The sequence below is a fragment of the Musa acuminata genome, chromosome BXJ3-5 (assembly GCF_036884655.1).
Source record: "Musa acuminata AAA Group cultivar baxijiao chromosome BXJ3-5, Cavendish_Baxijiao_AAA, whole genome shotgun sequence".
Taxonomy (NCBI): Eukaryota; Viridiplantae; Streptophyta; class Magnoliopsida; order Zingiberales; family Musaceae; genus Musa; species Musa acuminata.
Genome location: NC_088353.1, coordinates 17,759,293 through 17,785,277, shown reverse-complemented (window position 1 = coordinate 17,785,277; position 25,985 = coordinate 17,759,293). Strand labels below are relative to the sequence as shown.

At 42.0% G+C, this 25,985-nt stretch overlaps 1 protein-coding gene across 1 annotated transcript; it reads left to right on the top strand.

The window, feature by feature from the left end:
* Window positions 1-880: 880 nt before the first annotated feature.
* On the top strand, window positions 881-1,219 carry LOC135638361 (uncharacterized). Its single transcript, XM_065151476.1, has one exon. It carries the CDS (start codon window positions 881-883, stop codon window positions 1,217-1,219), a length of 339 nt encoding a protein of 112 aa, XP_065007548.1.
* The last annotated feature ends 24,766 nt before the right edge of the window (window positions 1,220-25,985 follow it).

Below are 25,985 nucleotides of genomic sequence, written 5' to 3'. Positions count from 1 at the left end.
CTCATCGATCACGGCGTATTAGTTCACTAACATTTTTAACGCTAGAAGGAGGGCTGATGTCATAGGAGCACCCCACAGGGGTTCCCCCCGAGGGAGAATTACTAGCTGACCACCCCCCTTTTGGACTCGGTGATTAGCCCCTCCCCATCCTCAGGGATGGGGGCATTCTGGCTCCGACGTGGGATTGCTACTAGCATTTGTTCAATGATCCAGGACTCTCTCCCCCCGGATACGCTGTTGGACCCTCGGTCATTTCGCCCGAGGCATTCCTCAATCTAGCTAGGCAAGTACAGACCTTGGCAGGAATGATGCAAATGATCGTCTAGCTCATCCCACAGATGGTGCAGTTAGTAGCTCCCCCAACCGACCTGACACCGCAAGAGGCTCGATTGACCCGAGTAGCTACTCCTAAGGCCCCTGCCTCTGCCTCTGAACAACTTCTCGTACTGAGATCTTTCTCTAGATTAGGGAGAAAGGCCTCTTGCGACAACCCAATCCCTTGAAGACTACTCACAAGGATTGATCTAAATATTACAGGTTCCATTAGGAATACGGGCATGACACGGAAGACTGCCATGACCTTCGAAATCAGATTGAAGAGTTGATCCAGAGAGGTCACCTCAGGTGCTACCTCAAGGAACAAAGAGAACCATCTTCGCATCCTAGGGTTCCCGTTGAGAAACAAATCAATGTCATAGAGATATGTTTAGGGCTTCACATAGAGAAACATCATCACCCAGTTCGGAATCCCAAAGGCTATCATCACCAACAATGGAACCCAGTTCAACAACGCTAAGTTCAAGGCCTATTACTAGTTGTATGGAATACAATTAAAGTTCAGCTTGGTCGCACACCCCAAACCAATGGCCAAGCCAAAGTGATGAATTGGACAATCCTGGAAGGCCTCAAGAAGAGGGTCACAGGCGTGCTCAGGGCCTGGGTGGATGAACTCCCTAGTGTCCTGTGGACACTACGAATGACCCCAAAGTCCGTCTTGGAGGAATCCCCATTCAGCTTGGCATTTGGAATTGAAGCGATCCTTCTGCCCAAGATGGTATTCCCGACCTTATGCATCATCACCTTCAAGCAAAACAACTCCGAGGAGGACCTCAGGGCTAACCTAGACCTTCGCGAAGAGAGAAGGGCCGAGGCGCACCTACGCAACCTAGCATACAAAAAAGCCACAGCCCGACTTTACAACCGCAGGGTCTGCCCATGACCAATCAAGGCCAGAGACCTCATCCTTCGAAAGACTGAAGTAAGTGACCCAACCCGAGCAAGAGGAAAGATCACGTTGAACTGGGAAGGCCCCTACTAGGTCTATGTTGTGGTCCGAGAAGGAGCTTACTGCCTCAAGACCATGGGGGGGAGTCCCCTGCCGTGGACTTAGAATGCATCAAACTTGAAAAGGTTTTACCCATGAAAGTAAAGAGTCAAGATTCTGAAAAGCCAATTTTCATTAATCAAAGAGAGTGTACACATTGCGGTTGGGGCAATACAACCCTAAAATTTGACCCGACCAAGACAAAGAAAAATTACACCTCTCGGTTCAAGGGGGTCTCAGGGCTATCGTCGAAGGGGACGTCTGCTGGCATATCGACACCTTGATCCTCCAGTAGGTTAGTGAATGGGTTTGGCTCTGGTTCCAAGTCTGGGTACTTCACACGGAAGTGAGCAAAGGCAACTCGATATCCGAACTCGTATGTCACTCGCCCCAACCTTTATAAACCAAGCTCAAACCCAGAAGATTTCTTATACTCGGTGATCACTTCTTTGATTCCCCTGGGCAGTCATAGGCGTTCCTCCTTCAGAGTCTCCTCATTGGCCCAAGAAACGGACCTGGCGGATTCAATGTCCCGAGAAAGGATCAGCAGTTCATCATTGAGCGTTCGAACGCGGGCCCAACTCTCCTTCAACTCGGCCCTTAAACGGTTCACATCTTCCTCCAAGTCCGAGGCACGTTGTTTGGCCACAGCCACAGCTTCCAGGCTAGGCTTGCTCTTTAGCTCCTCGACCTCTTGATGAAGGTCAGAATTGGTGTTCGACAGATGCTCGATCACCCTGCCGACATCATATACGTGGTCGATCAGTGCCATAGTGTAATGTTGGCCCTACATGAAGATTGGCGTTAGAATCCTTGAGTAGAAGGGAAAAACAAATGGGAGAGGAACACCTCTACTTACCCAGATGAGGGATTTGGCTGCCCAGTCCATCAGCACCACGGAGGGGGAACAATAGAGCTCCTTCACAAGCACCAGATGGAGCGCCCCCCTACTAAACTCTTGAGCGGTCGATCTGTCAGCCCAGATCCGACCGTCGACCTTGAGGGTCACCCATCTCGAGGCATAGGGAGTCCCCGGCTCCCCCATTGGAAGGTCGACCATGCTCAGGGCCTGAAACTGTTCGCCTGTGGCGCGAGGTTGGGCGCGACACAAGTCCCGTATTGACTTCGGGCGTGTTGATGATTTCCCCGAGGGGTCGCCACCAGATGATCCGACCACCTCTTTTCCCCTTGCCGAGCCCTCACCATAGGGTGTAACCTGTTAGGAATGAGTCAGCACTAAGAGGGGGGTGAGTTAGTGCAGTGGTAAAAATCACGTCGGTTCAAAATCTCGTTGCGATTAAACCCATTTCGGAAGATGTTAACTTGAAAGCATACAGAAGAGTGTAGTGGATGTAAAGCAAGTAAAGAATGGTAGTTTGCAGTAAATGTAAATTGCAAGAAGGAAATGCAAACTGAGTTATAGTGTTTTGGTTGTCGTGACCAACATCCATTCCACCGATTCCTCTTCCGTTGAGGCCACCAGCATCCACTAACGATTTTCCTTTAATAGGCGATGATTAACCTCCTTCTTACAACTCTATTATCCTTTTGCAAGCTTAGGAGAGAACCTTTACACCCCCACTTGCTCCTCTCTCAAACTATATTAACACTTAGATCTTTGAGAGGAGTTCACACAAGATTATAGTAGCATTTTCTTTCCTTTTTCACTCTCAATTCATAAATTTTTTAACCTAGGATGAGAGGGGTATTTATAGGCTTCAATTTGATTCAAATTTGGAGCCTAAAAATGTCTCATCCCGGGTCTCCCGGGTCCTAGCAATACCACCACCTATGCTGGGCGATACCACTACCTGTAGCACTGAAACTAGGTGGTACCACCACCTAGTCTAGCGGTAACACTGCTTGGGAGACTATGTCTGGGCAGTACCATAGCTTGGGAGACTGTCTGGGTGGTACCACCGCCCAAACTTATGGTACCATCTTCTGACATTGACACTAGGAGGTACCACCGTCTGACATAGTTTCGGAGATTATGCCATGATGGTGCCACTTGTTGGGTCCCTGTTTGGACGTTTCACTTAGCCCAACACAGTCCATACATGGGCCCAACTGGCCCTTAATTGGGTTGGCCCAATTTCTATCCTAATTATGTGCTAACTATGAAATTTAAGACATTTACTAAGCTAAACAAGTTTGACAGTCTAGGTTTCTTCCGACGAGCTTCCGACGATCTTTCGATGAACTTTCGATGATCTATTGGCAATGTTCTAGCAGACTCCCGATAAGCTCTTGGACTTCATGAAGATCTTCTTGGCGAGTTCCAATGGGCTTCTTTGGCAAGCTCTTGTACTTTTTGGTCAATTCCCACAGAACTTCCGACGAACTGTAACGGACAAACTTCTAAACAAGATGTTGGATGTAATGCTTATGTATGTCCGTTGTCTTTTGGCATGTTCATGCCTTGTACAGCAGATAGAGGGGCGGCCGAAGGCTAAATAGTCCCATGTTAGTTGGGTTGGTGGCCTTTTTAGGCTTGTAAATAAAGGTTGTGTCAAGTGGACACGAGCGAGAGCTTTTCGGTCTGTAATGGACCATTTTACCCTTTGTTGTGCAACTATTCAGAGCTTGTAAAGTCTGTTTGTAATTTGCATTGTCTATGAAGTGTATTTCGGACATATTTGCCTGTGGATCCCGATTGAGGCGTTCTCTTTAACCCATTCTCTCTTTTATTAGTCCTAAGGGACAATGGGAGGCTTCGGGGAGGCTGACCTTTGCAGACGGACGCGCGAGGGTGCCGCACGCCTTAGGCAAAACCAGCTAAGGTCGTGACAATATGGTATCAGAGCGGGACAAGCACTCATAGAAACACTTGACATGCAAACGTGGGGGACCTAGCGGGGCTGCGTTGAGGGCAGTCAGCACACGCGCGACCGTTTGAGGGAAAACGGGCATGGAGATGTAGGGAAAAGAGTCGCTCAGAGGAGCGGGCATCTAACATTGGCATTTTGAGGAATGGCCAACCCTTCACGCAAGAGGCACCACGAGAATAGGCATGCTTGGAAGAATGCGGAGCGCACAAAGGTTGGGATGGCTGAGTTTGAGCTACGGCTCAACGTTGACAACTATACTTGATGGTGCTCTAGGCAAGCGAGGCGCTTGGCAAGAATGAGACCATCCAAGGTGGAATGAGTTGTTCAACGACCAAAAGAGTTATGCAAAGCTCACAGAGGTGAGGGGAATTGCTAACTCGAAGAATTTGGTACTCATGCATGGGCTTGTATGCGGACGATGGAATGTTCGTGGCCATCCCAAGGCGACCGAGACTCGGCGCCATGGAGCATTGAAACTTTCTCTTCGTCATGTGAAGGATACGTCCGAAGGAGGCTGAAGTGTGCAACGAGTTTAGCATGTTGCTAGGCCTTGAGGGGTGCGGCGGTGGCTGTATTGACGTGGAGGCGCAATCTAGCAAGTGCGTTTGCAAGAGGCAGAACAATGCACAGTTTGTTCAGCAGATCGGAGTAGTCCAAGGGGATGGGGGTCTCCGAAACGAAGAGAGATGTTGCTCCAACGGGACAGTTATCTAGGAGGGATAAGTCTCGGCACTCCAGAGGGAGAATCATGTGAGACGGACTTCACATGTTGAGGAGGAGTACCTCACAAACAACAACTTCATGAAGCTCGATGGACTGAGCAAGCGGCGAGGAGTTGTCGCATGATTTCGCTCGAGAGAATGCATTGGTGGATGCATTGCGAGATCAAGTGGGGGAGCGACCTGAAGCAACTTAAATGAAGGCACACTTAGAGTCGATATGGAGATCGGACTCAAGGGAGGGCTGACCCGTGGAATGGAGGGCGCGAGGGCCACCATCGACTCAATGCAAAAACGAGGAGCGGAGCAACTTGGGTGTAACTTGGCGAAGTACCCAAGCCGCATGAAGGGAGCCAGCAGAGAAGTTGGAACATGGAGCAGAAGCACAGTGCTTTCCTTAGACAGAGGTCAAAGACATGAACTCTTGCAGAGGCAAGGGTAGGATCATGTTGTTCCATGGGTCCTTCATTCTGACGGAGCGGACTCATCTTGCATGGTGCCAAAGACGAAGGGAGCTTCTGGGCACTTGCACCTTATCTCGGAGGAGCATTTGATGGAGGAACTAAGGCGACTCAATTTGCGGAGGCGAAGTTGGGTTCTGAAGGTCTTTGCACGAGGCAAGAGGACGCAGAGGCGGGTACTCTTGAAGAATATGCCACAGTGTTGCCATTCAAGTTGCCATGAAGGAAGCAGTGCGCAGCGGAGATTGTGCTGGTAGGGGCAAAGGCCCAGGATCCAGACAATGGTGCACAAACTACAGTGAAGTCGATGGACTTCGGGAGCTACTAGGCGACGGACTGCCCTAGAGTGGTGCTTCATCTAGGTGTGACCCAAGAGTGGGTGGATGAAGGTCGATTGCCAAAGGAGTGAACAAAATCGAAGGTGGAGGAGACCCTGCGATGTATTGGCAGAGGCCACACATGGAGGGTTCACAATTCGAGTTTATTCCAAAAAGATCAGAATGCAATGGAGATGTCACCAGGAGGCGACATGGTGCAGCGGATCGTGGTGGAACAGTTCGTGGCAATGCGACACACACGACATTGTCCCATGAGGGATGAGATCATATGGAGGTATGATCGGGAGTTACTGGAAGCTCCACTTCGATGAACAACACGACGGCAAGAAGGGCTATGGATTCAAGGAGTGAAGGCCATGGTACCGCAGAGGCGGGTCTTCCGGGCGTGCATCGAATTTTGCATCGGATGAAAGCCTTGGTCATCAGCATATGGGGGCTGTGTTCCACCAAGGGAACAGTTCGAATGCAAGTACCAGTGAGTTCCATGGGAGGGACTTGATCATGTAGAGGTATGATCGAAGCAGCTGGAGAGTTGGACTTCTCCAGAGCTCATATTCGCTTAAGGGAGCCCGACAAGTCAGAGGACAAGGTCGAGTAAGCGAACGTTGCTACCAAGGAAGCTAAGGAGAACAGAATCGGTGCAAACTCTACAACGTGATGGCAGAGGCCATGCATGGGAGTTGTAGTTTGTCTTTCCATCGACTAAACGGACTGCTTGGAGAATACAGAGGTGTTGAAGCAGGGGGTCGAAAGGGGCGAGGAAGCGACGATGAGTCCAAAGGGACTTAGCTACCCAAAAATCAAGCATCAATTAGAATGGAGGTGGACTCAGAGGAATGCCTCGGAGACATCTCTACTGATTGTGAAGAAAAGGGATACAGAGGCGAGGCGACGGATAGTAGGGCCATGGGCATGGCAGCGCCATGGTACCGCAGAGGCGGGACTTCCGTGCAAGTCATTGATCCCTTGCTCTCACGGAGGGAGAGCTCTTGGTCGTGAAAGGGGCCGAGGAGGTGGAGCATGCAGAGGCAATCTCCAAGTACCGAGATAAGGCTGAAGGGCAGAGGCCAAGAAACTTCGTAAGACCGGTGTCAACAAGTTTCACATCAAGATAGCCGTAAGTGAAGGACTTCGGGTCATGCAAGAGTGCACGACCAAGGAACGAAGCAGGCAGTACGCGGTGCTGTACCTTTGCTACTCAGTGGAGTAGGCGGCAGGGTTGATGGAGAAGACGGTACAATCCCAGAGGCGACCTCATCTATCAGAGAATTACTCCAAGTTGGGGTGAAAACTTCCTGCATTCCAGAAGTTCAATGGCTTTGAGAAGGTGAATCACAGTAGCTAACTCAACGCAAGGAGTGCAAACACTTCGAGTGCTTCAGAAGTGTGAGCAAAGAGCAGGCGAAGGCTAGTAACCAGCTCGATGGATGAAGTACAACCTCGAGGAGGCGGGCGAAGTCAAGTAACCTTTGCCTTCTCAACTCTTAAGAGAATGGGCGAAATCGAGTACCCCAGTTCTCTTATCTATCCAGTAGAGGAGCTCTGCACAAGTTCAAAGACCCTTCGAAGATAACGGAAGACAATAGTTGTCAAATCCTCACCAGCGGTGATCAGTGCTACTGAGAGTAGATTGTCCGCTTCATTTCCCAACGAAATGCCAATCGAAAGCGGAAGTGATGCGAACCTACTTGGATGTGACAACTAACTAAAAGAAGAGTCAATGAGCAGATTTTGTGGAGGAAGGACCCAAAACTTCAGAAGTTTGCGAGGCGATGCTCGTTAAAGCTCCAACAAGCATCCACCCAGTTCAAGCAACATGTGGAATTTTTGAGAAACTAGCGCAGTAAAGATGGTCTTTTCCTTCATCTGGCGGATCCGCAGGAATCAACAAGGATCAACACAACTCAGCCAACCCCCCACACCAGAGTCAGAGTCATTGGTGAGTTGAAGCAGCATGGCGGATCAAAGGTTCGACTACTCAGAAACAACAGCGGAGAGCAACTGGGAGCCAGGAGGCGCATTGCAGTTGGAGTAGAAGATTGAAGACTCAGCAAAGGCGAAGAGTTGCAGTGTTCACAAAGGCTTCGACGAGGACGTCGAAGGGATAAGTGGGGGAGAATGTAACGAACAAACTTCTAAACAAGATGTTGGATGTAATGCTTATGTTTGTCCATTGTCTTTTGGCATGTTCATGCCTTGTACAGCAGATAGAGGGGCGGCCGAAGGCTAAATAGTCCCATGTTAGTTGGGTTGGTGGCCTTTTTAGGCTTGTAAATAAAGGTTGTGTCAAGTGGACACGAGCGAGAGCTTTTCGGTCTGTAATGGACCATTTTACCCTTTGTTGTGCAACTATTCAGAGCTTGTAAAGTCTGTTTGTAATTTGCATTGTCTATGAAGTGTATTTCGGACATGTTTGCTTGTGGATCCCGATTGAGGCGTTCTCTTTAACCCGTTCTCTCTTTTGTTGGTCCTAAGGGACAATGGGAGGCTTCGGGGAGGCTGACCTTTGCGGACGGATGCGCGAGGGTGCCGCACGCCTTAGGCAAAACCAGCTAAGGTCGTGACAGAACGCCCGGACTTTCGACGAACTCTCGAACTCCCAACGAAATCATGTCCTTGACTCCGAGACTTCATTTTGCTTTATGCCATGCAATCATAGTTAATCCTACACAAATAAAACCTACTTCAATCTAGATAATTATTACAAAGCTTGAATCATAATGTCCGGCATGTCATTGGTTCATCGATGCTTCATCTGATTCTTCGGTGCATCATCCTCTCTTACGGCCTATTGCCCAATCGGGTAGTAGACCTCCACAACTCCAATTTCCTTGGCATAATTTTTGCTTTTCTTGGCTCGATGCTCGAACTCATGGCTCGAAGCCTTCTGCCGATACATCGACTGATCCTTCGACTCGACGTCTAAATTTTTGACATGTTCCACTCTGGCCCAACATGATTCTTCTTGCTTTTAATTGTCTCTTCCTGATCGAAGCTTCCTGCGTTAGTCAAAATATAGATTAGATAAACACTATCAATTGGTTTCATTATCAAAATATGAGATTCAATAATCTCCCTCTTTTTTATGATGACAACCAATTGATGACGGAGTTAACTTTAACTCCCCCTATCAATATACCATATTGATAAAACTCTTGAATTCAAAAATCTAAGTCGCATGTTATGATAAAATTATACATAACATCATCATACTTCTCCCCCTTTGTCATCAACAAAAAGGAGAAGTGCAACTATCAAGTGTTTGAGATATGATTTCAAATCATTGCATATTAAACATAATCTCAAGTTTTATCATCATTGCAATTTGTAAGCTACCAAATTTAGCAAGTGCTACATCATATTAGAACATGCAAGCCAATAGATTTTATATCATTTCAGAGCATGCAAGCTAGCAAGTTTTATGCAGAGTTAGCATGTTTGCTTTTCTTTGCAATGTTCAAGTTGCAAGTTTTGCTTCTTGAGATAGGCAAAATAGCCCTTTTGCTTCTTTTGAGATTGCAAGATAGCATTTCTTGATTTTGAGATAGCAAACTAGCAAGTTTTAGATATGCAAGGTAGTAAGATAGCAAGTTTTACAATATACAATCTAGCAAATTTTTATATAATTTTATAATATGCAAGCTAGCAACAATTTTGAGTTTTGTAAATTTTGCTAGATGTGCAAGTTAGCATGTTTGCTTTTCTTTACAATGTTCAAACTAGCAAGTTTCTAAAAACTAATGCAAGATAGCAAGCTTACTAGATAGCAATATTTTACATGAAGCAAGCTAACAAATTTTGCATCATGCAAGCTAGAGAGTATTTTTTTTTTGCAAAATTTTTATATCTTTTGATATATGCAAGATAGCATGTTTTTGCATCTACTTGAAATAGGAAAGCTAGCATTTTTGTGTTTCTAGCAATTCTTTTTCCATGCAATTTGCAAGCTAGCAAATTAGTAAGTTTAACATAATTTTGGAACATGTATGCTAGCAAATTTTACACATATGAAAGTTGGCAAAATTTTGCATCTATTGAGATGAGCAAGCTTTTTGCTTCTCTTTATGATGTGCAAATTAGCAAATGTTTGCTTCTTCTTTAAGTATGCAACCTATCTAGCATGCTAGCAAAATTTGCTCCCCCTATGTCATTGTCAAATAGAAGGGAAAAATATAATGTTGTAATTCTTTCCCTTTATTTCAATTTTCAAATCATGACAAGAAAGAAAGGAAGAACATAATAGTATAAAATATTTCAATCATTACAAGGCATACGCCATAAATACAAAGAAATCATATCATGTAAAATAAGATCATTTGAATACCAAAAGACATGATTCATATAGTAAATCTCTTCTTTAAATAAAATACCAAGAAAAAATCGTAGGAGTACAAAGAAGAGATCTTGATTAAAAAAAATATATTAAGTAATTCCAAGAAATCAAGATCATGATTTGGATAAAACTCATTCAAATTCAAATCATCAAAATCATTTTAATAATCCAAGATATTCATAAAAATGAAACAAATAGATTCGTCAATATTCCTTTTTGAAAACTCAATAAGATAGGGATTGAGAAGTTTTAAAATATATATTTTTTCTTTTTTATTTCATATAAGCATACCTTTGTCATTTTATGCCAAATAAAAACATGCATTAACGTTTAAGATCGAAAAATAAATTTCATCATAAAAACCATCAAGACCAAAGAAGTATAACACATTAAACATAAGGCTTCTTTAAACAAGAGATTTGATTTATCATTTTAATTCCAATGACAATACATTTTACTTTTTATGTGTTTCATTTTATGTAATTGATTTCATGTAAATATACTCAAAATTTTCATATGAAAGCCATCCATCTTGTTTAAAATCGCATAAATCACAAAAATCATCATGTATAACTTCAAAATATAAGCTCATTAAGCATGATATCAAAAAATTTAATATTTTTATTATGTCTTACATCATTATGTCATTAAAATATTAAGCATGATTTCACTGAGCATTTTTAATCAAAGTCAGAAAGCTATACAGAAATCATCAAAATACACATTATTGCTTCTTAAGAACATTCATACGATTAATATTATTTGGTGTATAAGCATTAGATTTATATCTAACATTTTGTTGTATTTTCATAAAACATGCAATTGTCATTATCATTTTCAAAATTACTAGCATGATCTCAATATTTTATTTTTACTAACAATTTACATATATTTTTTAAAACTAATTTAAAAAAAATAACTCATGAAATGCATTATGTAGTTTTGAAATAAAGCAAAGGGGTTTCGTTTGAGTTGTTGACCTCATTGATCAAAGTCGTCAAAGCATAGTTCGCCACCTTGCCTTGTTAGTTTGCTCCTAGTCTTCGAAGTACTTGTTTCTCCCAAGGTGCTTTCTTTTTCTTGCGTTCATAGTAAGTAGTTGCGGTCTTTTTAAGTTTACTTTTAATTTTTTATTCTTGTTTTCAAAAATTTTTAATCTTTATTGTAAGAAGTTCAAGTTCACTATCACTTGAGCTTTCGCTTGAGTGGTCTTCTTTTGTTCTACATACAAAATCCTTCTTGTTTTTTGGAAGGTTGTTCTTAAGTTCGTCATATGCCACATTGGTTATTTCGTAGGTCATCAAAAACCCGATAAGTTTTTCGATTGAAAATGTATTCAAATCCTTGGCCTCTTGAATCGCCGTTACTTTAGAGTTCCAATTTTTAGAAAGAGATCGTAAAATTTTGTTCACAATTTCAAGATTCAAAAAACTTTTACCAAGAGCTTTTAGACTATTGATGACATCCGTAAAATAGGTGTACATATCTCCAATAGTCTCGCTTGGTTCCATTTGAAACAACTCAAAATCATGCATCAAAATATTAATCTTCAAATCTTGAACTCTACTAGTGCCTTCGTGTGTGATTTTAAGAGTGTGCCAAATATCGAAAGTCGTTTCGTAAGCAGAAACTCGATTGAATTCATTTTTATCTAATGTGCAAAATAAGGTGTTCATAGCCTTTGCATTTAAAGAGAAAGTCTTGTTCTCTAACTCATTCCAATCCTTCATTTGAAGAGAAGACTTTTGAAAACCAAATTCGACTATATTCCATAAATCGAGATTTAATGAAAGCAAGAAAACTCTCATTCGAGTTTTTCAAAATGTGTAGTATGTCCCATTGAACATGGGAGGATGAATGAGAGAGTGACCCTCTTGAAAGCCGAAAAGAGTCATTTCTCTTTAGGTGTTAAACCAAATAAGAAAAATATGGCTCTGGTACCAACTGTTAGGAACGAGTCAGCATTAAGAAGGGGGGGGGGTGAATTAGTGTAGTGGTAAAAATTACGTCGGTTCAAAATCTCATTACGATTAAACCCATTTCGGAAGATGTTAACTTGAAAACATACGGAAGAGTGTAGTGGATGTAAAGCAAGTAAAGAATGACAGTTTGCAGTAAATGTAAATTGCAAGAAGTAAATGCAAACTGAATTATAGTGGTTCGGTCGTCATGATCAATATCCACTCCACCGATTCCTCTACTGTCAAGGCCACTGGCTATTGGGCTGACAGCCCATGGTTCAGCCCATAATGGGCTTTAATAGTCCACAGCTCATCTCTCCTATGACTAAACCCTAGATCTAATTAGGGGAGAGTGGGGGCTGTGTAATTAAGGCAGAAAAAAGGCAGCAACAAGGGCGAAAATTGCTGCAGCAACTTGATTCAAAAAAGAGGATAACAAGACAGTAAAACAAGAGAAATAAAGGAAAGAAGACAAAGACAACACACTGAGACTATTCTCAATCATCCAATAGTATTTTCATCTCAGGTTAGATTAGATCTACAGTAAATTCTTGTTGTGATTACTTGGGGAGAATTTAGATATTGTGCACAGTGACGTGATCCTTGTATCCCAATTATTCTCTTGTGATTATTACTAGGGTTTAGGGCAAGAGATTGAGATTTATATATTCATTATTCTCATAGTGGATTATCTATAGTTTGCCCCATGGTTTTTAGCCTTCACTTTGGAAGAGTTTTTCACGTAAATCTTTGTATTATATTTGATTGTGATTTTCATTTAATTCCACTATGTGTTATGGCTTGCTAGTATTTGTTCATATACAAAAGTTTAGTTTTACTTTATATCCCATCAACTAGTATCAGAGCAGGGTTTGGGTGATTTAATTTTGTATTTGAACATGGAGGCTAGTAGTGTTTCTCGCATGATTAGTTTGAATGGAAACAATTGGATGATATGAAAACTAAGACTAGAAGATCTCTTGTATTGCAAAGATTTGTATAGACCTTTCTTGGGGGATAGTGCAAAACCCACAATTATAACAAATGATGAGTGGAAGAGGTTAGATCGAAAAGTAATTGGGTTTATTCGAAAGTGGCTTGATGATAGTGTCTTTCATCATATTTCTACTAAAAGTTCTATATATTCTCTGTAGAAAAAGTTGGAAGGTCTCTATAAAAGAAAAACAGCTGGCAACAAAGCTTTTTTGATCAGAAAACTTGTGAACCTAAAATTTAGAGAGAGTGCTTCTATTGTTGAGCATTTGTATGAAATGTAGAGTATTACTATCTAGTTATCCTCTATGAAAATATCTCTTGATGATGAGTTACAGACATTATTACTTCTTAGTTTATTACCAGAAAGTTGGGAGACACTAATGGTTTCCCTCAGTAATTCTATGCCAGATGGTGTTGTCACCATGAGTCAAGTAACAAGCAGTTCGTTAAATGACGAGTTGAGAAGAAAGAATTTAGCAATATCTTAGAATAATTCACAAGCACTTATCTCAAAGAACAAAGGAAGGTCAAAGTCTAGAAGTAGTTTATGCATGGGTAGAAGCAAGTTAAGATTAAGAAAAGATATTGTTTGCTATTACTATAGTAAGAAAGGACATTACAAGAATCAATGTAAACAACTTAAGAAGAATACGAAAAAGGGAAAAGAAGTGGAGTCTACAAAGTCAAAAGATAATACTATAGCTATAGTGCAGGGTGGTGATTATTTGATTTTGTCTCATTATGATGATATTTTTTCTTATATATGTCAGGATCTTAAGTGGGTAATTGACACAAGTGCTTTTTATTATGCTACACCACGGAGAGAGTTTTTTGCTACATACAGTTCTAAAAATTTTGTTGTTGTCAAGATGGGCAACTATGGCACGACAAACATCATTAGCATGGGTGATATCCATTTAAAGACCAACATTGGCTGCAAGTTGGTACTTAAGGATGTGAGGCATGTGGTTGACTTGAGGTTGAATTTAATTTCAGTTGGAAGACTAGATGATGAAGACTATGATAATATATTTTATAGAGGGCAATAGAAGCTCGGTAAGGGTTCTCTTATTATGGCTAGTGGGAAGAAATGTCACACTTTATACAGGTTGTAGGCTAAAGCTTATGGTGAGCAATTAAATGCTATAGGGAAAGACTTCAGCATGGAGTTGTTTTATAGGCGATTGGGACACATGAGCGAGAAGGGACTACAAGCTCTTTCCAAGAGAGAGGTATTGCTAGACCTCAAAGGTACATATCTGAACTCTTATATTGATTATTTGGTTGGTAAAAAACACAGAGTTTCATTTGCTAGTCCTGCTATGTCTAGAAAAATGCATACCTTAGACCGTGTTTATATAGATGTATGTGGTCCTTCAAGGACAAAAACTTCTAGTGGATCTGTTGATGTTCCTGGTATAAGTGGTGCACTTTATTTTGTTACTTTTATAGATGATTTTTTCAGAATAGTTTAGGCTTATGCTTTGAAGACCAAAGATCAGGTTATTAATATTTTCAAAGAATTTCATCCCAGAGTTGAAAGGGAGACAGAAAGGCAATTGAAATACATAAGATCAGATAATGGTGGTGAGTACATAGGATTATTTAATGATTATTGCAGGTCATATGGGATCTAACATGAGATGATAGTTCTTGGTACACCTCAGCATAATGCTATTGTAGAGAGGATGAACTGCACCATCATAAAATAGATCAGATGTATACTTTCACAAGCTAAGCTACCCAAAAGGTTTTGGGATGAGGCTTTGAAGACTGCAGTTGATGTAATCAACTTGTCACCATATATAGCCCTAGATGGTAATGTTGCAGAGCATGTATGGTCAGGGAAAGATGTTTCCTACAAGCATTTAAGAGTGTTTAGTTGTTGTGTATTTTCACATGTTCCAAACAATGAGAGGTCCAAGCTGGATGGTAAGACTAAAGAATGTATTTTTCTTAGCTACTCACATGATTATTTTGGTTACAGGCTTTGGGGTCCAGAAAAGTAGAATGTGTTTAGAAGCAAAGATGTAGTCTTCTTTGAGGATCAAACCTTTGAGGATTTGAAGAAGAAGGTGCTAGTCATAGGTGCCCAACAAGCCAATCACGTGAGTGATGGCACGTGTGACTTGATATAGAATCTTTTTGCTTATTATATTTTGGCGTATATCACTTTATAACTATTGCATAAATGCATACATATATTGTGATGTCCTTGGATTTGTGCAAAGGGAATCGGATCATGATGAGAATACGATAATGAGATCGATTCACCTTTAAACACATATCCTAAATGATCCCGGTCATAGGTTACTTGAGAGGGACATCATGATAACCGGATAGACTGGTGTGCTGTATACCCGTCCATATGATGGATGCAGCTGGTCTCATAGCTGCTCGTGTAGGGACACTAGGGATACAGTACAGGTGCTCATTAGAGAATGAGTTCACTGATTGATCCGCTTACGGAATGTTGGATGGTTGATGATGCCTTATTGTCAGACAGCGATTCCGTAGTCCTAGTGGTGTATCTGGTCCTTAGACTTGAGACACCAAGGATGTCCTGTATGAGTGCTCCACTCTTTGATACCAGACTTATAGGTTTGGCTGTCCTAGATCTAGTACAGCTGGTCATTGGGAGTGGTAGTCGACCTTACGAGGGCTATTGAGTGTCGATAGAGGATCATCCGCTCTCGGTGTCATGAGAGGAATATCCCATGTGTTCTTGCTCAGACAAATCCCTGGCCAGGGTCATTCGGGTTGAGAGAGAAAGAGTTCTCCGAGAGAATTCGATTAGAGCGAGACTCGAGTAGAAACCGTATGGGTCTAACAGCACCATGCTCGATATACGGTCTCTGGGATATTAGATGGATGAGGGACTATAGGTACACGGTAACTGAGGACAAACAGGTCCAATGGATTGGATTCCCTTGTATCGTCTGGGGACTACGGCGTAAGGGCCTAGTACGTCCGTAGTCGATGAGTCGAGTGAATTATTATAGAGATAATAATTCACTGAGTTAGAAGAAGCTCTGACAGGTATGACTCACGGCCAGCTCGATATTGGGCCTAGAGGGTCACACACATATGGTAGGCATTGCGATGAGTAGAGGTTCGGATATGAGATATCCGACGGAGCCCTTGTCTTATTGGATGCAGATCTAATACCCACTAGGGGAGGACCCATTAGGGTTTGATAGGGGACCTCTATAAATAGGAGGGATTCAGAGCCTCATAGGCTAGAGCCTTTGCTTGCCTTTCCTATTCTTCTCTTCCTCTCCACCTCAGATCAGGCCTGGAGTTTTGAGGAGCGTCGTCGCAACCCTACTGTGTGGATCACCGCTAGAGAGGTGGACGCTTGACCTCCTTTACCCTCTCCTAAGGATCTACAAGGAAACAGGGATATACGATCTCCCTAAGTAACACAATCTACTCTATACGCAGTTTCATGTTTCGCGGATTTTTGCGCACCAATCTTCGCACGACGACGAACATCTTTTTGGGAATCGGGGATTTTGTTTTCTTGTTCTTCCGCTGCACATGTGATGTCGCCCCCATGATTTCCCAACAGTGGTATCAAAGCCAAGTTGTTCGTGCGAATGATTGGTTTTGAACTGCGTGTGTTGTGTTTAGGAAGAATTTTGACGTCAAAATCGTTGACGCAAAAGCGAGAAAGGGCAGCAACAGTTGCTGCCCTCGATCTGCGTGCGTGAAGCGCAGCCGAAGGTGGGCAGCACAAGGGCTGCGTCTACAGCAGCCGACCGGCGGCCTGCTTGCAGCAGGCTTGCTGCCGGCGGGGCTGGCAGCCCACGGGCAGAGGCGCCAACCGCCGCATGGCAGTTGTGCAAGCCGCCGCAGGGCAGCGGCGCCTACCGCCGCTGCTCCAACGGGCGAAACCCCCCCCACAGGGGCGGCCACCTGGCGGGACAGCACCGCCTGCAGAGGCAGCGGCGCCCGAAGGGGGCGCCCACCCGTAGCAACATCGCCGCTAGCGGGCGTGCCGCTTGCAGGCGAGGGCAGTGCCCTCGCCCCGCCGCATAGGCCGCCGCCAGCAGGGCGACGGCGGTGGCAGCAGCAAAGGATAGTAGGGCATTAGGGTTTTCTGGGAAAAAGACAGTTTTGCCCCTCGAAATTTGAGAAATTCTAGTTTCTGTCTTTTGTCCAAATTACGAAAATACCCCTATAAATTCAAAAATTCCGTACATGTCCCTGATTTCAGAAAATATTAATTAATTAAAAGGTTTAGTTGATTATTATTTTTATTATTATCTAGTAGTCCTACATGATGATTATTTATACTTGTGATTATGATGTGTGGACGGATGATCATGGACCGTGTGATGTGTGTACTTGTGATTATTATTATTGAGGTCTGCGAGCCTCCATTATATTTTTCGTTTATTGTCGGGCCTGCGTGCCTATGATTAAGTTGTAATCACATGAGGAGGCGTAGCGGGAGCGTGGATGCGATAACGGGACCCACGAGACGGACGATCGTGATGCATGGAGATGCATCAAGATGTCGACGGAACCGACGAGGACGAGATGGACGATCACAGGGCATGGAGATACACCGTTGCACACATAGATCTTGATGTGAGTGATTAGGCCTACTGGCTCGGGCCTAATCACATTAGGTTGTGGTCCATGATCATTTGGTGTGATTGCTTATACACATACTAGATATGTATATATATTTGCATGCGATGTAGATATATATTAAATATGTATATGTGTGACATGTCATATTAGGAGACCAAATCATAGAAACATCTCTCGATAATATTAAGTCGGTAAACGTGAGGCAATTAGATTGACCCACGTGGCCTTACATCGTTATGAGTAGGAACCGATTCCCGGTGTAGGTTGAGTTGGTCGAGTCCCTCGAGACTCACCTATATCGCGATTCACTATCTTGCTTACGACATAGAGATGTCACCGGTGACCTGAGGGCATGGTATACTTGGTCGAGTCAGACTCATCTTGTAAAGAAGGTGTTGACTTAACCGAGCATCATGGTTGGTCGAGTCCCTCGAGGCCATGGTGATTCGGAGGCCAAACAGGACGGGAATCACATGGAGTTGTGATCGGCAAGAGTTGCCTACCTTTTAGGCTTCATGTGATTGGTCGAGTCCCTCGAGGTTACACTAAGACGCTGATTGGATCCTGATCCCCACTAGAAGTCTGCCGGAGACTTCCGTTTCACGTGTTGAGGGTGTCGCGTGACTCGTTAGTAAAATTGTGGGAGCATATTAAGATAGAAGTCCATATCTTGATAGTTTATTTCTTGCAAAATCTGTATGTTATTCATTTCTGCTGCATCTTTATTTTCAGAAAATGTCGCTTTCAAATCCCTTACATGACATACTTGATGTCAACCGCCTCACTGGTCCAAATTATACGGATTGGCTCCGTAACTTGAGAATTGTTCTCACATCGGAGAAAATCGTGTACGTCCTTGATGCCTGCGCCCGAAGAAGGGGCAAGCGAGGATGAGATCGCTCACTACGTGAAGTACATTGATGACTCCACTCTTGCTTAGTGCTATATGTTGGGATCTATGACTCCTGAGTTACAAAGACAACATGAAAAGATGGATGCCAGATCCATTCTCCTACTTTTCCGCAAATTGTTTGAGGAACAGCGAAGGACTCAGCGATATGAGATATCTAAGAGCCTCTTCCGCGCTAGGATGACTGAGGGGACACCGGTTCATAACCATGTCCTAAAGATGATTGAGTGGATAGAGAAACTTACAGGTCTAGGAATGGTCCTAGAGGATAACTTGTGGGTGGACATTGTGCTTCAGTCCCTACCAGATTCCTTTCCATAGTTCATAATGAATTTTAATTTGAACAAGCTTGAGGTGACTCTCCCAAAGCTCCTCAATATGTTGAGGGAGGCAGAGAGTACTATTAAGAAAGAGAAGCCAGTTCTCTATACTGGTGAGACCAGAAAGAAAAGGAAAGCAGAAAGGTCCCTTAAGAAGGGAAAGGGCAAGGGCAGACCAGGTAAAGCAAAGGTTGCTAAGAAAGACCCAGCAAAGGACAAAGGCCAGTGCTTCCACTGTGGTAAAGATGGGCACTGGAAGAGGAACTGCAAAGAGTACCTTGCAGAAAGGGCGAAACAAGAAGCTTGGTGAAGCTTCAAGTACATTCATGATCAATCTCCAATTGTTAGATTTTTGTGATAGTGCATTGGTATTGGATACCAATATTGCTTATCACATCTACAATTTATTGTAAATTCTAGCAAAGCTAAGGGGAGATTGATGAGAGGAATATTGCATAAAGGTTTGTTTATGCAAGACACTACTCCACATATCATGAATGTAAGTGTCTAAGAGGAAACGAGATGAGGTGAATAGTGCATACATTTGGCATTGTAGGCTAGGTCACATCCATGAAAGAAGGATTCAAAAGTTGCTAAATAATGGATATCTAGATCCATTCGACTACGTGTCATATGCAACTTGTGAACCTTGCATTCGTGGAAAATTGACCAACTCTCCATTTAGTGGAACTGGAGAGAGAGCCACTGAGTTGTTGGAACTCATACATAGTGATGTATGTGGACCCATGTCAACTCATGCCATTGGAGGTTACTCCTACTTCATTACATTTACTGATGATTTCTCAAGGTATGGATATGTGTACTTAATGAAGTACAAGTTCGAGGCCTTTGAGAAATTCAGAGAGTATAGGATTGAGGTGGAGAACCAAACTGGAAAGAGTATCAAAACTCTTCGATCAGATCGAGGAGGTGAGTACTTAAGTACAGAGTTTACTCAGTTCCTCAAGGACCATGGGATATTATCCCAATGGACACCTCCTTATACACCTCAGCTCAATGGTGTCTTTGAAAGGAGAAATTGTACGTTATTAGATATGGTACGATCCATGATGAGTTTCGCTGACCTACCCATCTCATTCTAGGGATATGCCCTAGAAATCGCAGCTTACCTTCTGAATAGAGTTCCAACTAAGTCGGTACTTTCTACACCATATGAGATATGGAAAGGGAAGAAGCCTGATCTTAAGGTCGTTAAGATTTGAGGCTGCCTTGCCCATGTTAAAAGACACAACCCCGATAAGTTAGAATCAAGGACAGAGCGATGCAAATTTGTGGGATACCCCAAAGAAACTTGTGGGTATTATTTCTATCATCTCGAGGACCAAAAGGTCTTTGTAGCTAAGAGAGTAGTGTTCCTTGAGAAGGAACACATTCTTGGCTGAGATAGTGGGAGAATGATAGAGTTGAGCGAAGTTGGAGAACCAAGCTCAAGCACCACTCTACAGCCCGAGTCTGTTCAGGTACCTAATACACAATTTTCAACTTTACGCAGGTCTGATAGAGTATCCCATCCTCCTGAGAGATATGTGGGACATATTAGAGAAGAGGATGTTGAGAATATTGATCCTCAGACCTACAAGGAGGCTATTATGAGTATAGACTCCGGGAAGTGGCAAGAAGCCATGAATTCTGAGATGGATTCTATGTACTCCAACAAGGTTTGGAACCTAGTTGATACGCTCGAAGGTATTGTACCCATCGGTTGCAAGTGGATCTTTAAGAAAAAGATCGGAGTAGATGGAAAGATAGAGACTTATAAAGCAAGGCTAGTGGCTAAGGGGTATCGTCAAAGGCAATGTGTTGATTACGACGAAACCTTCTCACCCGTAGCAATGCTAAAATCCATCAGAATTCTATTGGCTATTGTAGCACACTATGATTATGAGATCTGGCAGATGGATGTGAAAACTGCATTCCTCAATGGGAACCTCAAGGATAAGGTGTATATGATGCAACCTGAGGGATTCATGTCCAAGAACTGCCCAGATAAGGTGTGTAGGTTGCTTAGATCCATTTATGGACTAAAGCAAGCTTCCCGAAGTTGGAACATAAGATTTGATGAGGCAATCAGATCTTATGACTTCGTTAAGAACGAAGATGAGCCTTGTGTATACAGAAAGGTAAGTGGGAGCGCTATCACCTTTTTGGTGTTATATGTGGATGACATCCTGATCATTGGGAATGACGTAGGAATGCTATCCACGGTAAAGGCTTGGTTATCTAGACACTTCTCCATGAAGGACTTAGGGGAAGAATCCTATATCTTGGGGATTAAAATCTATAGAGATAGATCCAAGAGGATGCTTGGCTTGTCCCAGTCTAGGTATATAGAAACCATTGTAACAATGTTTGGCATTGAAAATTCCAAGAAAGGGCGAACATGGATATGATACCTTATGCCTAAACAATAGGGTCTATCATGTATGTCATGCTATGTACTAGGCCTGATATAGCGCATGCTCTGAGTGTCACGAGCAGGTATCAGGCGGATCCAGGCTTGGAGCACTGGAAATCAGTAAAGTGTATCCTTAAGTACTTGAGAAGGACTAAGGATCTTTTACTAGTATATGGAGGTAATAGCCTTAAGGTTGAAGGCTACACAAACTCAAGTTTTCAGTCTGATGTCGATGAAAGCAAGTCGAATTCAGGGTATATGTACACCTTGAATGGAGGAGCAGTGTGCTGGAAGAGTTCCAAGCAAGATACCACTGCTGACTCGACCACAGAGGCGGGGTACATTGCTGCATTAGATGCAGCAAAGGAGGGAGTCTGGGTGAAGAAGTTCATCGCAGATTTGGGAGTCGTACCGGGTAGCGAGGAGCCGTCTCCTTATATTGCGACAACAACGGGGCGATTACTCAAATAAAGGAACCCGGGTCTCATCAGAAGTGTTCTTAGGAGGTTCCAACTTATCAGAGAGATCGTAACCCGAGGAGATGTAGCAATGGAAAGAGTTCCATTCGAAGATAAAATTGCAGATCCACTGACAAAGCCGTTATTTCAGATTGTCTTTGAGCATCATAGGGGTCTGATGGGGATCAGACAGATAGGTGATTGGCTTTAGGTCAAGTGGGAGATTGCTAGTCAAAGGTGCCCAACAAGCCAATCACGTGAGTGATGGCACGTGTGACTTGATACAGAATCTTTTTGCTTATTTTATTTTGGCGTATATTACTTTATAACTATTGCATAAATGCATACATATATTGTGATATCCTTGGATTTGTGCAATGGGAATCAGATCGTGATGAGATCACGATAATGAGATCGATTCACCTTTAAACACATATCCTAAATGATCCCGGTCATAGGTTACTCGAGAGGGACATCGTGATAACCGGATAGATTGGTGTGCTGTATACCCGTCCATATGATGGATGTAGCTGGTCTCATAGCTGCTCGTGTAGGGACACTAGGGATACAGTACAAGTGCTCATTAGAGAATGAGTTTACTGATTGATCCGCTTACGGAATGCTGGATGGTTGATGATGCCTTATTGTCAGACAACGATTCCGTAGTCCTAGTGGTGTATCTGGTCCTTAGACTTGAGACACCAAGAATGTCCTGTTTGAGTGCTCCACTCTTTAATACCAGACATATAGGTTTGGCTGTCCCAGATCTAATACAGCTGGTCATTGGGAGCGGTAGTCGACCTTACGAGGGCTATTGAGTGTCGATAGAGGATCATCCACTCTCGGCGTCATGAGAGGAATATCTTATGTGTTCTTGCTCAGACAAATCTTAGGCCAGGGTCATTCAGGTTGAGAGAGAAAGAGTTCTTTGGGAGAATCCGATTAGAGCGAGACTCGGGTAGAAACCGTATGGGTCTAACAGCACCATGCTCGATATACGGTCTTTGGGATATTAGATGGATGAGGGACTATAGGTACACGGTAACTGAGGACAGACAGGTCCAATGGATTGGATTCCCCTGTATCGTCTGGGGACTACGGCGTAGTGGCCTAGTACGTCCGTAGTTGATGAGTCAAGTGAATTATTACAGAGATAATAATTCACTAAATTAGAAGGAGTTCTGACAAGTATGACTCACGGCTAGCTTAATATTGGGCCTAGAGGGTCACACACATATGGTAGGCATTGCGATGAGTAGAGGTTCGGATATGAGATATCCGACGGAGCCCTTGTCTTATTGGATGCAGATCCAATACCCACTAGGGGAGGACCCATTAGGGTTTGATAGGGGACCTCTATAAATAGGAGGGATTCAGAGCCTCATAGGCTAGAGCCTTTGCTTGCCTTTCCTATTCTTCTCTTCCTCTCCACCTCAGATCAGGCCTGGAGTTTTGAGGAGCGTCGTCGCAACCCTACTGTGTGGATCACCGCTAGAGAGGAGGACGCTTGACCTCCTTTACCCTCTCCTAAGGATCTACAAGGAAACAGGGATATAAGATCTCCCTAGGTAACACAATCTACTCTATACGCAGTTTCATGTTTCACGGATTTTTGCGCACCAATCTTCGCACGACGACGAACATCTTTTTGGGAATCGGGGATTTTGTTTTCTTGTTCTTCCGCTGCACATGTGATGTCGCCCCCATGATTTCCCAACAGAAGGCACCAGCCAAGACTTCTACAAAGGATTAATAGATTGTGACCCAATTACTCCTCTAGTATATCAGGGTGATGGGGGAGATATGTAGGAAGATGGTGTAGAGCCAGATGTTGATATACCTGTAGGACATATTGAGAAAGAAGAAGTTGGAGAGAAACTTCCCGCAGAACCTCAGTTGAGAAGATCTTTTAGACAACGTCAATCTTCTAGAAGATACTCTACAAATTAGTATGTGATGCTTACTGATGCAGGTGAACCAGATGGTTACTAGGAAGTAGTTGAAAGTGAGCAAAAAAAGAAGTGGTTAGTTGCTATGCAGGAAGAGATGGATGCTCTCCAGAAGAACCACACTTATGATTTGGTTTTACTACTAAATGGAATGAAGGCCTTGAAGAACAAGTAGGTTTTCAAGTTGAAGACTTAAGAATATTGTTCTTAACCAAAGTACAAAAATCTGTTAATCGTCGTGCGAAGATTGGTGTGCAAAATCCACAAAGCTGAAAACCACACGTCAGATAGTTATGTTATCTTGGAAGATCATATATCTCTGAAAACCTACATATCTATGGGAGAGGATGAAGAAGGTCAAGTATCCTCCTCTCTAGCGGTGATCCACATTATAGGGGCTGCGAAAATGCTCCTCAAATCGCTACCTAAAACTCTTTCTCACGTGCATCACGCAATCAAGAAGGGGCTTCCCCTTCTTGCTATCCACACACCCTAAATAGGGGCGGTAGTATGAGGAAGAGAGGGAGAGAGGAGACTAGGAGGAGGCAACCAAAAAGAACCTCTAGCGTATAGGTCTTTAGTTCCCTTCTATTTATAGAGGCCCCTTGTCAACTTAACCAATTAAGCCTTTTTATATAGACTTTTCAAATGTTCAAAATATAATATGAAAATAACTTGTGATTCAGTTAAAAATTATTAGAATGGAAATCACAACAATTCAACCACCTTTTTATAGAAAATTGATGATATATGATAACCATATTAAGCAATCCATTGTACCACATATATGTTTTTGTTTTACCGTACCCTCATAATGAGAATTAAAAAAGATCTTTGATTTAACCTAGTTAACAGATAGGTTGAAAATCCAAATATTATATTTTAATATATCTATTAGAGTTTTACATAATTTGGAATTATTCTTTAGGCTACTTGGAAATAATTAGCTATCATTTAGTGCGAAGATTGAATTCTATGAACTTTGATTATTGTTAATTATTTCAATATGCTTTGATCTATTAGAAGTATACTAATGTTTTGTTACTTAATAATATTTAGATATGGAGAAAAGTGGGCATCCTTGTGTAATATCACAAAGGAAACCACCAAAACACAATCCAATTAAAAAGATATATAAATGTTGGTGAATTAATGCAAGTTCAGATCCTATTTTCAAATTTTATCTAAGTCAAGTATATCATACAAGTAAGAATCCCTATCATAACTCCCCTAGAGACTTTATCATAAACCATTCTTGAGTCATGTTTTTTTAGAATAAGAAATTTTTTACATTTTGAGCTAGCCATATAGCGAAAAAGTTTATTAGCTTAAATGATGTTGTCATGTATATTTGTACCTGAGAAAAAAGAATTTTATGTTTATTTATCAACTTATTTAATAAAAGTTTTATTCTAATAGCTAAAATCTTAGCCAAGAGTTGGAATATGGTATCACATAGAGTCATGGAACGAAATTCATCATCCCACGAGGTAATCTTTGTTTTGAAGGAATGAAAACAAGGACAACTTTACCTTGTTTTAATGTAAGCTTACGATCTTTATAAAATCAACGATGTTCATATTGATATTTTTACTACAACCGTGAAAGAATTCAATAGAGAATACATCATGTCTAGGTTTTTCTATTTTCTATTTATTTAAAAACCACTAAAATTTCATAGAGAATAGTGGACATATATCAATCTATATTTAATTAATTCAAAAATTATTTTGACTCAATTATCAATAATTTTTCACAAACCAAAGATTAGTCTTTTCAACTCATAAATTGAGTTATTATTCATCATGAAAATTTAGGTTTCATTAGTATTAAGAATTATTGAAAATAGGACCTAGAACACAAGGAAGCTTTTTAGTGTAAGTATAGAGTCTATGAACTCATTGCTAAAAAATATTCAGCATAATATTGTGTATATTTACAAAGTGGTGAATGGATCTGCTAACTTGTTGACCAATTTTGCAATACATCTACATTACATAATTTTGAAGTAATATATTGATATTTTTCTTTTGAAGGAAAGTTGAGTGGAGAATTAAGGGAGATAATTATCATCAATTGTCCACCATACATTAAGTATAGAATTTCTTTCAATATGCTTCTTTTCTCTACATATATCTTATAATACTTATAATTTTTTTTATCCCTCACCTTTAAAGTAATGAATTCCTTGTCATGACATTTTATTTTATTAGCATTTGATCATGGTGTCTTAAATTATCTGAACTTTTTTTACATTAGACAACTTTTTATCTGAGAGAAAAAAATATAATTATCTGAAACAATAATATCTCTAGCAACATATCTTTATATTTCAAATCTATAAATATTATTAAGTATACAAAAAAA

Bases quoted from the DNA above. Each gene is read 5' to 3' on its own strand.
- LOC135638361 (XM_065151476.1), top strand. From the start codon at position 881: ATGAATTGGACAATCCTGGAAGGCCTCAAGAAGAGGGTCACAGGCGTG.